General features: G+C 53.0%; 1 protein-coding gene across 11 annotated transcripts in view; it reads right to left on the bottom strand.

Annotated features, from left to right (window-relative positions):
• Nucleotides 1-5,913: 5,913 nt before the first annotated feature.
• The window catches only part of RGS3 (regulator of G protein signaling 3), a 116,478-nt gene continuing 110,115 nt past the window's right edge, over nt 5,914-12,276 (bottom strand). For 10 of the 11 annotated variants that reach the window (XM_036915572.2, XM_036915574.2, XM_036915573.2 and 7 more), the window contains 4 exons: nt 8,867-8,968; nt 8,461-8,522; nt 7,681-7,847; nt 5,914-6,881 (listed from right to left, as the gene is read on the bottom strand). In XM_036915572.2, coding sequence (XP_036771467.2) covers nt 6,696-6,881; nt 7,681-7,847; nt 8,461-8,522; nt 8,867-8,968 — 517 coding nt within the window. In that variant the 3' untranslated portion in view covers nt 5,914-6,695. Of the gene's footprint in view, nt 6,882-7,680; nt 7,848-8,460; nt 8,523-8,866; nt 8,969-9,067; nt 9,920-12,276 lie in introns of those variants that run through there. The other variant, XM_036915584.2, reaches the window with a different exon arrangement.

Here is a 12,276-nt window from a genome sequence, read left to right as displayed (position 1 = left end):
CACTATATACCTTCCATCCATTAAATAAGTATTTATTAAGCACTTACTATGTGTCAGGAATGTGATAATGCTGAGGAAACAGTAAGGAGCAAGATACATGTAGTCCCTGAACCCAAGGACTTTACAGTTGAAAGGAGGAGTAAACAGCAATAAAATGAATGCATATGTTTAAATAATTATAATCCTTGCCAAGTGCCATGAAAGAAAAGCACATATACTTTGTGAACAAACAACAGGAGCCCTCCTCTAGTGAGGGCTATCCTGGAAGGCTTCCCAGAGGAAGTGACATCTCAACCAAGCTCTGGAGGGCAAGGGAAAGAGAATACAGCCTAGCTCTCAAGAGCATGGGCTCTGGAGCCAGCCAGTCTGGGCTCAAATCCTATCTCCCTCTTGCCACCGTGCAACCTTGGGCAAGGTCCAATCTCTCTGTGCCTCAGTTTTCTTGTCTGAGAAAGAGAGATTTAGTTAATAAAACATTGTAAGCATTTATAATGACCAAGGACAGTTCTAAACACTTTACACATATCAACTCTTTTAATTCTCACTATAGGTACCTTACAATGCAAGTACTATTCTTATCCCATGTACAGATGAGTAAACTGAGGCCCACAAGGTGAAGCAAATTGACCTAGGTCATACAACTAAATAGAAGAGCTGAGAGTTACTCCAAGCAATCTGACTCCAGAATCTGTTCACAGAACACTACATTCTAGTGGTTAATAATACTAGCTCTTAATTCATAGGGAGGTTGTAAGCATTGAATAAGAAAATGTCAGTCAGGTACTTAGCTCAGTGCCTGGCAAATATTAAGTGCTTGATAAATGATATTATTGTCAGTATCATTAATAACTAAGGGAGGAGGGAGTGTTCTAGGGGGAAGGAAGTGCATAAGCAAAGGCCCTGAGGTGGAAGGGCACATGGTGCATCTGAGGATCTGAACACAGACCAGAAGGGCTATATGCAAAGGTCACAGCCTTCTTCTGTTTTTTCTAACAATCCTATTAGTGGGAACTATTACTACCCCCTCTTTACAAATGAGGACACAGTGACCCAGGGAGGTTAAGCAACTTGCCCAGGGTCACATAGTGAATAGGCATCTGAGCCTGGACTTAAACCCAAGTCTGACAGCCTCCAAAGTGCACACTCCTAGGCACCATCCTCGATTGCCTTGCAGTGGACAGACCCTGGGGATCAAGCCAGGGCTTGCTTCAAGAACACTTCAGAAGGAGAAGCAAGTACCTGAGGTGTCACAGTCGGCTCCTGGAGAGAACTGAGAATGCTCTCCACCCATTTTTCAGATGAGGAAAGTGAGGGAAGGAACTTGCCCCAAGTTGGCAGCAGAACTGGACAGGGGTGCTGGGTTCCTTCCCCCCAGCCCAGGGTCAACTTTGCCTTTATCCCCTTTGGTTGTTTATATCTTCTCTGGGGTTTGCAAACTGAGCACTCCCACCCCCACCCCCCGGGAGGGGCTGCAGGCTCAGCTAGTGGCAGAGGTAGGATGGGGTGTGGCCCTCACCTGCAGGGAAGCCATGTAAATTCCAGCAGATCCTCCCTCAGTTCAGCCTGGCTAGACTTGGAGGGAGTGACCCAGCGGAGAACCCAGGGAGGCTCCAGGGCAAGTGGTGAACAGACAGCTCCGGCTGACTGAATCAGCCCCTCCAGTCCCATGGGGAAGTGGCCATGCTCTGTCCACACACACACACACACACACACACACACTTGGCCTGGCTCCCAGCCCCTCACATCACACGAAGCACCAGCTGCGCCTTCAGAAGGTCCTCAGACAGGAGGAGAGGCTTGCTTCTCCTTGATTTCCCAGAAGAAACCAACCCGAGAGGGGAGGGGCTCATCAAGTCACATGCAGGTTGGGACAGATCCGAGGGGGCCAGCTGTCTGACACTGAACGCGCCCTGAAATGGCAGGTAGGGCCCTGCTGAGCCTATCAGGGGGCCTGGGGCCCAGCCCCACCCTCTTGGGGCCCTGCCCTCGCCTTTGAGTCACTGCTCTGCTGTCTCCCTCTCAGTTAGTAATTGGCCACGGGGCAGATGCGGGGGTGGCTTCCTCCTGCGCAGCTGGTTGCCGCTCAGCCTGACTTCACCTCTTGGATGCCTCGGGCTGTGGTCACAGCCCCAGGCCTCCCTCCCTCTGCCCCCATGTGGGGTGCCCCTCTGCGACTGGCCCTGTGCTGAGGCTTTACACATATTCATTAGCTGAGTCCATGTGAGTCCCATGAGGTGGGATTCTTACTCCGATTTTATAGGTGAAATGACCACCCCTCAGAGAGGTAAAGCAATTGGCTGGAGGTAAGGCTGCCTGGAAGTTAGGGATTGGGGGCCCAAGCTCAGCCATCACATACTTGAATACTTTTTCTGAACTTTAACTTTCTTATTTGTAAAATGAAATCCATACTCAGACAGACCCTCACCCAAGCCTGCCGTGAAGCTGCTGGAGATGAGGCGTGGAGGCCCTTGGCGTGTGGCTCTGTGCAGCAGTAGCTATTCGTTTTTTACCTGCAACCTGGCCCTGCCCTCCTCCAGCCCTAGCTGTGTCCCATCCCATCCAGGCTGAGCAGGCCCCAGTCAGCCTGCCAGCTCTTCCTCACCTGCCCACCAGCTCCTCCAACCCAAGGTAGGGGCATCTGGCAGCAGGGGCCCAGAGCACCCCCTTCCCGCCTGCCTGGCCCAACTAGGGAGAGGACAGGCAAGCCAGATGTTTCACAGATGTTGCCAATTGTAAGCAAAACAACAGCACAGGAGTGGTTATTCTGGGGCCCAGGGTCTCTGCTTGAGGGCCTGAGAGCACCAAGGGAGAGGCAGGGGCCCCAGGCAGGCTTCATGGAAGGAAGGGAAGTCAGAGAGACTTTCTAGGGCAAGATGTCAGTGGAGGTACCTAGGGAGGGGACAGTAGGCAAAAGGGCCAGAGGAGCAAGCCAGGGAGCTGGGGACAGGGAGCTGGGAGGAGTTGGTAGGCTGAGGGGAGCAGGGAGGAGTGAAACCAGAAAATGGGGCAAGCCTATGGGGGCTGCCTGGCAGGAAATCTGTGGGGTCTACTGCTGAACACCTCCATTGCCCCTCCCCACCCCAGGACTCCAACTTCAGGGAGAAAGAACTTTAGTACCCCTGAGAGTTTCCCAGGCCCTCCTGATCTGCTATGGGAGATAATGAGCTCCCTGTCACAGAAGGGATGCAAACAGAAGGGAGCCAAACACCTGGCAAAAGTTTGGACCAGAAGGTTTGGAGAGTCCAGGAGATCATATCTACGCCAAGCCAGACCAAGAGTCCAAAAGCGTGAGGGGCCGCGCCTGTCCCTGAAGGACTCTGCTGAAGTTGGCACCGGCAGGCCAAGGCTGAATTCACTCCCACTGGTATGTGAGTTGCATGACTGTGTCCTGTCCCCTTTCCACCCTGACACCCTATTTGCAAGATGACCCCAACTGCTTCAGCCAGGCCACCACTGGGCAGCAGTGTGGGGACAGGCTGTTTCTGACTTACTCCCTGGAACAGGCTGGCTTTGGGCTCTAGCAAAACTGTTCCTGGAAGGACAGCGATCTGAGGTCTGAGACTCAAGGCTCCCTGTCCACACTGATCAGTAAGAGCCCAGGCCTGGACAACTGGAGAACCAGTTTGCCACCTCCCTGTGACCCTGGATAATGTCATAATGGCAGCTCGTGTTGAAGGAGTACATACACTGAGCTAAACTTGCCACAGGCACAACCTGACATAATCATTGTGACTCTGGGGTAGGTGCCAGTACGTATGATTTATAGGTGAAAAAAACTGAGGCAAATCGCAGTTACATGATTCCTACAAAGATTTGTAGCTAAGTAGTAATTAGTGAAGCCAAGGGCTGAGTCCTAGAGCCCGACGCCAGGGCCTGGGCCTGTCACCTCTGCACAGTGGGACTTCCTCCCCCGACCTCAGTCTTCCCCTCTGCGGTCGCAAAGGGACCTGGACATACTGACCTCACAGCTCCCAGATCCCACACTGACCAGACTGGATCTGCCAGACAGAGATCAAGAGGCCTGTCCCTTCCTCACATGGGGAAGAAAAATGGGGAGCCACCCCAGCACTGTCCAGGCGAGCGGACTGAGGCCTCTGGGATGAGGGCTGTGCTGAGGTCCCCAGGGAACCCCGGTGGGGCCCAGAGCAGGAGGACGCGGGCACCTTTCCAGCCTGCTCTCCAGCTGCTCCGCTCAGCCGAAGCTGCTCTGAGGCCAAGGGACCCGGGTGTGAGTAATGGAAACCAGGCAGTGGGCCTTCGGAAATGGGAATTCCATCTGCCTGACTTTGTTCTCTTGGACTTTGGTTTCCATGGCAACTTGGGGGTGGGAAGGTAAAGGGGCTGGCATGCCATGAAATCCCTGGAACCTAAAGAAAGGGGAAGGTGAGTCTCCTCACAGGCATGGGGTCTCCTCCAAGTGGATGATGTCACAGAGGCCAGGCTGGGACCCAAAGTCTCAGACTCTGTCACCAGCTCTGCCACTAGCCATTTTGGGGGGAATGGGAGTGGTATTGCACTCTTCTCTAGGCCTCAGTTTTCCCAGCTGTCAGGTCCCGGATCTCAGGGTTGGACAACACTAGAGAGGTGCCCCTGCTCCAGATTAGGAGTACATCTCTGCTTCCCCACCCTTCTAGCCTCATCAAGGCACTGGCAGCTGCCAGGTGGAAAAGCCCTTCACTGTTTGCAAAGCCCAACAGGGCTCACTGGCCAGGCCCCTGGCACGTGGAAGAAGACCCAGTCCCACTCCTAGAAGAGCTCACACTCAAGTGCTTTAGGGAAAAGGCTTTAACAGTGATTGAATACCTACTGTATGCCTGGCTCCAGGTTGGGCCTCCAGAGGTCATCATTTCTGATGCTCTCCTTGTGCAGGGTGACACACAGAGGTAGCCTTGCCAGGGAGACCAGCGAGGGCAAGCAGGGAGGAAGGTGGCTGTGCAGGCCCATGTCCTTTTCATCTCCAAGTGCCTGGTGGGAAGACCTGAACCCAGGATCCCAGGCAGGGACCAAGATCGAAGGGGATGGTGCTCAGCCCCTCCAGCACCAGTTCCTTCCAGCTTCATCTAAGTCAGTCCAGTCGAGCCAGTCCCCCCACCAGGCCCTGCCCTGGCCTCTACCCCTGGACCCTGGCACGTTATGTATGTAGGCATCAGAGACTAGCTTTGGCTTCAGCTTGGCCTGGGTTCTGGGCTCTCTTCCACCCTCTTCAGGCAACTGGTCCAGGGCCTCCCCTGAAGTACGGCTCTGGACCAGATCTTCTCTTAAATTTGTATCTGCTGTTAGGTACAGAAAAGGAAGCCTTCTCCAGGGCCACAGAAAGACTCTCTGTAAGCCCTAGTCCCTGTCACTTGCCCAGTTCTTCCTTCTGTCCAGGAGGCCTTCGAGGGCCTGCCCATCAGTAGCCACTGCCACGCCTGAGATGCTGGCCTCATCCACCAACCAGCCCTAGGCTACCTGAAAGTTCCACTAGAATCTCAGGGTGTAGCAAGGCAGAAAACAAAGAAACTTGCTGCCGGTTATATAGCCAGTTGATGGCCAGGCCAGGACTCCAGTCTGTAGCTGGTAGAGGAGGGCAATCCAGGGTATAGGCTTCACAGCCAGTAAAGCTTGAGCTGAACCCTGACTCTGCCACTTGCTGACTGTGTGACCTTGGACATGCCACCTTACCTGCCTGTGCTTTACTCTCCTCACCTGTAAAATGGAGATAACCCCCACTTCCTAGGCTTGTGGTGATGAGATGATGGAAGGAGGACCATGGCTGAGCACCTGGCACAGAGGAAGCAGTTCTCCCTGGTGTATGGTGCATATGGCTCCAGCGTGGGAGGCAGGTGATAGCAAGAGAAGCTGGACCGACAGCCCAACTACCAACCCTGCCAGGCCCTGGGAAGGCTCAAAGCCAGAAATATGCAGAAAGGGTTAAGAACAAGAAATAACACAGGCCTTTTATTTGCTCTAGAACTTGGCCACTGTGTGGTCTGACGATGCCATGCTTTCCTGGATCCCCTGAGGGACACCTCACTCAGGGGGTGCTGATTTCTGCATGAGGTGAGACTACAGCGCCCACCCCTCCAGGCCTCATCAGTCCACAAGGCCCAGCAGCCCACCACTGATGCCCAGGACCAGCAAATCCCCTGCAACTGGAAAATGGTGTCCACCTTCTCTGCAAGGTGGCTTTTCACAAGGCGTTGGTTAAAATATTGCACTTGTAAATTAGGAAAACTGATGAGGCAAAGGTTTCCTAGTACAGGACGATGTGCCAAGCATCCAACTACTGTTTAAATAAATAAAACTCACAGCAGGGGTCTGAGCTGCGAGCCCCAGTGGCCCCCCTGGAGAGCGCTGGAGCTCACAAATGGCCCCCTGCCCCATCAGCCAGTTCTTCAAGAACTTGGTCAATGCTAAGTCTCCACAGCAGGGAGCAACAGCTCCAAATCTGGCTCAACCAGGGCCCCTGACCTGCCAGGGCCCGTGGGCCCCCTTGTACCGGGGCAGTGGGGACCCAACAGGGCCAGTCCTTCTATGCCTCCAGGGGCATGGGCCACTCTTGGTCCAGGCCTCTCATCCAAATGTCCGTCTGTCTGTCTGGAGATGCAGCCTCCAGGGGCTTGCTTGCCCCCTCCATCGCAGCAGGGAGGGAGGCAGGTGGGGAGGGGGCCCAGCCCGCCTGGTGTGAATGCTGAGCTGTACTCTGGTTGCCCCTAAAGTGGGGGACTCATCTTCTTCTGGTTAATGAGGTCCAGGTAGAGGTCAGAGCGGAGGAAGCGTGGGTATGAGTCCTTTTCCATAAGCCCAAAGATGCGCTTCTGCGCCAAATCAAAGCAACCCCGTGTGACGCTCTGCAGGTTGTCCTTGGTGTGCTCCCGTGTGTACGAGTCCAAATTCACCTGCAGAGGCAGAGGGCGTATAGTCAGGGCTGCCTGCAGGTGCCTGACCCTGGAGCCAGGAGCCAGGAATGGGACTTACCCAGCCTTCCCCCTTCCAAGCCCTCTGATCCATGTCTTAAGGTTCAGAATAGAGGCCCTCAGGTCAGCAGACTCAGTCCTGGCTCAGCCACTTACTGCAAGGGTGGTAGAGTTTATAGGGCCTAAAACACCACCTCTGAGTTCAGTCTGTGTGGTGTGAATCCCAGCAGGGTCATACCTAGGTGTGTGACCTTAAGTAAATCACTTACATGCTCTGAGTCTCACTGTCTTTATCTATAGGCTAGGAATCATAGCACATCCCTCAAAGAGTAGGGAAGTAAGCAAGATCAACCACAGTAAACAGATGTGGATTAAATCAACAAACCGTCTACCGTGACTTTGCACACAGTTTCTGTCACTCAGTAGGCACACAATAGTTGTCAGCTACTATGATTAGGCTCTCTGAGACTGTCCCCTCATTTTTAACATGAAGTTAATGTTAAAACCTACTTTACAGGTTGTCATGAGAATTAAATATGAGAGTGCATGCATAAAGTGCTCAGCACATGCCTGGCACACAGTGCCTCCACAGTGGCCATTCTGTTATCAGTGGAATTCTGTTCTTCCTTGGCCACCAGCTTGCTTCCTCTCCACCCTGGGCACATGATCCCTAAGAGTCACTCTGGCCTCTCCCCTTCCTAAACATCTCCTTGAGGCTTCCAGGTACCCACAATCACTGAGAGACCACTGGGCATGGGGACCACTATGCCTGAGGCCATACCTCCTTGCATGCCTGGATTGCAATGTACTCAGCGAAGATCTTCTTGGCCTTGGCTGCCATCTTGGACTGTGACTTGACCTTCTTGAAGTCTTCACATGCCAGCCAGAATTCCAGGTTCTCCTCACTAAACTCAGTGCGAAGGAAGGCCTGGAACACTGCTAAGCCATCTGTGAGGAGAAGCCCAGACCCTGGGGTGAGAGACAGAAGCAGCAGCCCCCGCCCTCTGGACCCCCAGCCTCCCGGGGGCCTCCAGGGTGCAGATGCCGAAAGCTTCTTAAGACGCCCCCTCCCGAGAGCCAGGAGCCCTGCGACGTGGTCCCACCCCTGCCGTTGCCTCTTTGTGGGCCTTGGCTAGTTCTCTCCCTTATCTCGGCCTTAGTGTTCTCACTTGTAAAATGGGGATCATCTGCCCATCTCCTGGAGCCCTGGGAGGATCAGAGGGATCCTTCCTGAGCGTAAGGGCACATCTGGCCCAGCCTAAGCCCTCAGTACGTGGAAATGTTTATTGTTATTCTGGGAATGTGGCTCTGAGCACACAGGTCCCAAAGGCCTCTAGCAGGCACTGCCAGCTCCCGTGGACAGGGCGGGGCTGCCAGAAGTGGACTCCAAGGCCAGACCAAGGCCTTGCCTCTCCCAACAGCAGGGACATCTGACTGGGCCCAGGAAGGAGGGAAAGGCGACCTCCCAGGACCAGATGCATTCTCCGGGCCTGGGAGAGCGGGAAAGGAGAGAGGGAGAAAGAGAACACAGGGAGGGAAACAGGCTACTGGCCCCACTTACATTTGTGAAGCAGCAGCTTCTCCAAGGACTCACCCCACTTGAGGGCTTCCTCCGAGGTGGGCCTGAGGGGCAAGGGAAGGGGCACCGTGAGGCACCAGAGGGGTTCGGAAAAGTGGGTAGTTGGAGCTGGGTGGTCTCTGTTAGTAGCCCTTAGCCCAGGCAGTGGCCGGGTGGGTTGGGGAGCCCAGGACCGGTACCCCCTTTCTTGAGGCTGGCATTTCCAGCCCCTACCTCCACCCTGCCTGGCTGCAGCTTGCCAGGTCCAGGACTCCCTCAAGGGAGCCTCCATCCAACCCAGAGCTGGATGGAGCCGACAAAATCCCTTTCCACTCGACCCCACCACCAGGTCTGCGCACCCCTGCCCTCCAGGTGCCTGAGGGGTCCCACGGGTGCTAGGAGGACCTACTTGAATGACTTCGTCATTTTGTCTGCCTTGCCGGTTGGCTGGGCCCCAGGGGACTCGTTCCGCCGCCTAAAGATGCCCAGCTTGTTCTTCATGTCCTTGGCTCTGGGGGCAGAAGCAGAGAAGGGGGTCAGTCAGCCTGGCACACTGGGCCCCTGCAAATCCAGGGTGGAGAGGATGTGCGCTGGGACGAGGGGCACCTACTCCTTCATCGTGTGCCGCCTCTGTAGGTTTCCGTTGCGTGTGAGGTACATGCCTCGGAGCATCTCTGTAGGGCGCCCCACAGAGGAAGCACCAACGCCCCCAGGCTCCGGCTGCCCACCCCGCGTCCCAGGCAGCAAGCAGCAATGGTGCGGCAGCCCGGCGCTCACTAGGATCCCAGCCGGACGACTGCACTCCCCGGCCCAGCGGCGACTCAGACTGGAGAAGCCAGGAAATGGGAGGGACCAGGATGGAGAGTAGAAAAAAATTTCCCTCTCGGCCAACCCTGCGAGGGAGCCCGTGAAAGGGGCATGTGTCTGCAAGGGGCAGCCTCTGGGGCCCGCCCCGGCAGAAAGCCAAACCCAGTTATTTGTGACCGGCCTCCCTGTTACCATGGCAGCGCCCAGGGGAAGGAGGAGAAAACAAGTCAAAAAATTGAGGGAGGAGAGGCTCTGCCCACCGGAGTGGCAGGCCTGGTTATTTTTAGCCCAGAACCGTTTTTAGCTTTGCCACTCCCCCAGAATGCAGCAGATTTCAGCACTGGCCGAAGGTGTTGGCAAGAAAGGGGTTAAATCTCCCATGCTCACCTTCATCACCCCTTTGTCCTAGACCCTCTACACTGGGCACCTCCAGAGAATAGCTCCTGGCAGCTGGCTTCAGCCTCAGTCATTGGCTTTGGGGACAAGCATCCTTGAATATGCAGGATGTCCCAAAAATCTTAGTACGATTTTAAGCTTGAATAACTTCAGCAGTGCAAGTCTTACAAACTTTCAAAGACATCATTTGAAGGTTGAGTTACTTTTTCTCTGCACATTTAGTTCTGTGATTTTTGAATGACTAATTCTTTATTTTTTGGTCTCTGTCCTGATTAAAGATGAAAAATGCTGTCTGAAACCAAAAGTTAAAAGTGTATTATCAAAAATCACAAAGCTAAATGATTGTGAAAGAAATTTAACTGATTTAACTTTAATATGTTTTTTAAGTTTGTAGCATTTATACTTCTGAAGTTATTCAGCTTAAAGCAGCACTGAGATCTATGGGGACACCTATGTAAGTCCAGCTGACCCTGAACAACATGGGTTTGAACCACGTGGGGCCACTTACACGTGGATTTTTCTCCATAAATATATTGGAAAATTTTTTGGAGATTTGTGGCCATTTGAAAAAACTTGCAGACAAACTTCATAGCCTAAAAATATTGAAAAAATTAAGAAAAGGTTAGGTATGTCATAAATGTATAAAATATATGTAGATACTAGTCTATTTTATCATTTACCACCATAAAATCAACAGTAGTCTATTAGCAGTTAAATTTTGAGGGAGTCAAAAGTTTTAAGTGGATTTTCAAATGTGTAAGGGCTCAGCACCCCAACCCCTGCATTGTTTAAGGGTCAGCTGTAATGAAAGGAAATGGCACCTGGTGGGGGTTAGGAGGCAGGCTCTGGAGCCAGACAGCCTCAAGCTCAAATCCCAGCTCCAGCTGTTACCAACTGTGTGCCCTTTGTCAAGTTACCTAACCTCTCTGAACGTGCAAAGTTTTCTCATCTGTCAAACTGGAATGGTAACAGCACCTACCATCTGCTGGGGTGGTTGTGAGAACAAGGAGAAAGTGTATATAAAGCTTCAACACAGTGCCGTGGGCAAAATGCTCAGGCTTAGGAGCTGAGATCCATATGGGGCTCTGGGGCAGCTGCCCAGGGAAGGGAGCCCTGCTCTAGCAGGTTCCAAGCCAATGAGATAAAGCCAAGAAGTCCAGGGATTGGCAGCCCTCTGGTTGAGGACTGGGGCCCTCGGAAAGCCCTGGAATGGCTGGAAGTAAGCGTACCAGCTTCTTGGGGCAACTGCTCTGTCTGAGAGCCCTGGCTCCAGGCCCACCATCCAGGTAAGGATACAAAAGCCTGGGAAGGCAGGTTGCATCCATCCACCTGGGCTCCTTGGCTGCTCAGAACCAAGCCTTTCCTCCCAGATGCACAGCTGGAGAGGTCCTTGGAAGTCCCTGATTGCCACTTGGGCAACTCAAGAAAGGATGGCAGGGTCAGAGGGGACCCGTGTGTCCCCAAAGGACAGAATAGGGACCCACAAGAAGCTAAAGGAGCTCTTTCTTCCAACCAGAAACATGAAAAGATGGAATGAATGGACTCTGGGGAATGGGCTCCTATCACTAGGGCTCCCGGCTACTTAGCAGGAGTGCTGTGAACCTCCTTCTGAGTGTTTTGCACCAATCTTAAAATTAACAGGCTCTGAAGAAAAATATATATATTTATATTTTTATAGTTTTTGGTACCAGCATGCCAGCTTTCAGATCTTGGCTCTACCATTTAGTTGCTATGTGACCTTGGACAGTTAACTTCTTTCTGCCTCAGTTGACTCATTTGTTAAACAGAGTAAATAAGAAAAAAAGGAAATGCAAAACAATGCTAAAGATTAAATTAGATTTTATATGCAATTATACACAGAACAGTGCCTAGCACAAAAAATATGTTTTTTTGTTATTATGTCAGATGCTAAGAATCATCAACTCAGCTTTTAAGAATGTGAGTTTAACATTCAAAAGGCAGCACCCACTCTGAAAGGAAGCTGGAGTTGGTGGACCAGGGGATGCCTGCCTTCCACTGCCCTCCACTGCTCAACCCTGGGAGTGCTGCCTACAGCAGCTGTGGTGTGCTGCCTGGACTGCATGGTCGGCGCAAAGGACTATTTCTCGGCGTTTCACCTTCCCTAGAAAGTGTGACTGCTCCTGGCTGCACAGTGAGAGAAGCCACCAGTAGCCATGGGAAATAAGACAGGCAGCCAAGAAGAGAGTTTCTAGGGTACTGGACCCCAGCAAAGTCCAGGCCAGGGAAAAAGTTGCAGAAGGCATCCGGGAAGGACTCCAGTCCTCCTCCCCAGGCCCAATTTGTGCATAACGGTGGGCACTACAGTACCTGGAGGACAGGGGCTTCCCCCGGGAGGGAGAGCCACCGTGGACCTACTGCCATCTCTCCATCCCTCCCCAGAGTGGGGCCAGAGGTAGAGGGAGACTCGAGGAGAACTCACAGACACCCTGCTAATATAATTGGCAGTTCTGACAACCATCCAACACGGAAGTTAAAGGGGCCCTAAGCTAGGTTCAGAAATGCTGGGGAGTGTGGGATATGCTATCTGGGCCAGCAGCGCCCCCTCCTGGCGATGCCTGAGAGAGACAGCATTTAAGAGCTTGGGGAATGGGAACC

Source organism: Manis pentadactyla, chromosome 3 (genome assembly GCF_030020395.1).
Source record: "Manis pentadactyla isolate mManPen7 chromosome 3, mManPen7.hap1, whole genome shotgun sequence".
NCBI lineage: Eukaryota > Metazoa > Chordata > Mammalia > Pholidota > Manidae > Manis > Manis pentadactyla.
Note: the sequence above shows the minus strand (reverse complement) of the source record. Positions and strands in the feature narration are given on the sequence as shown.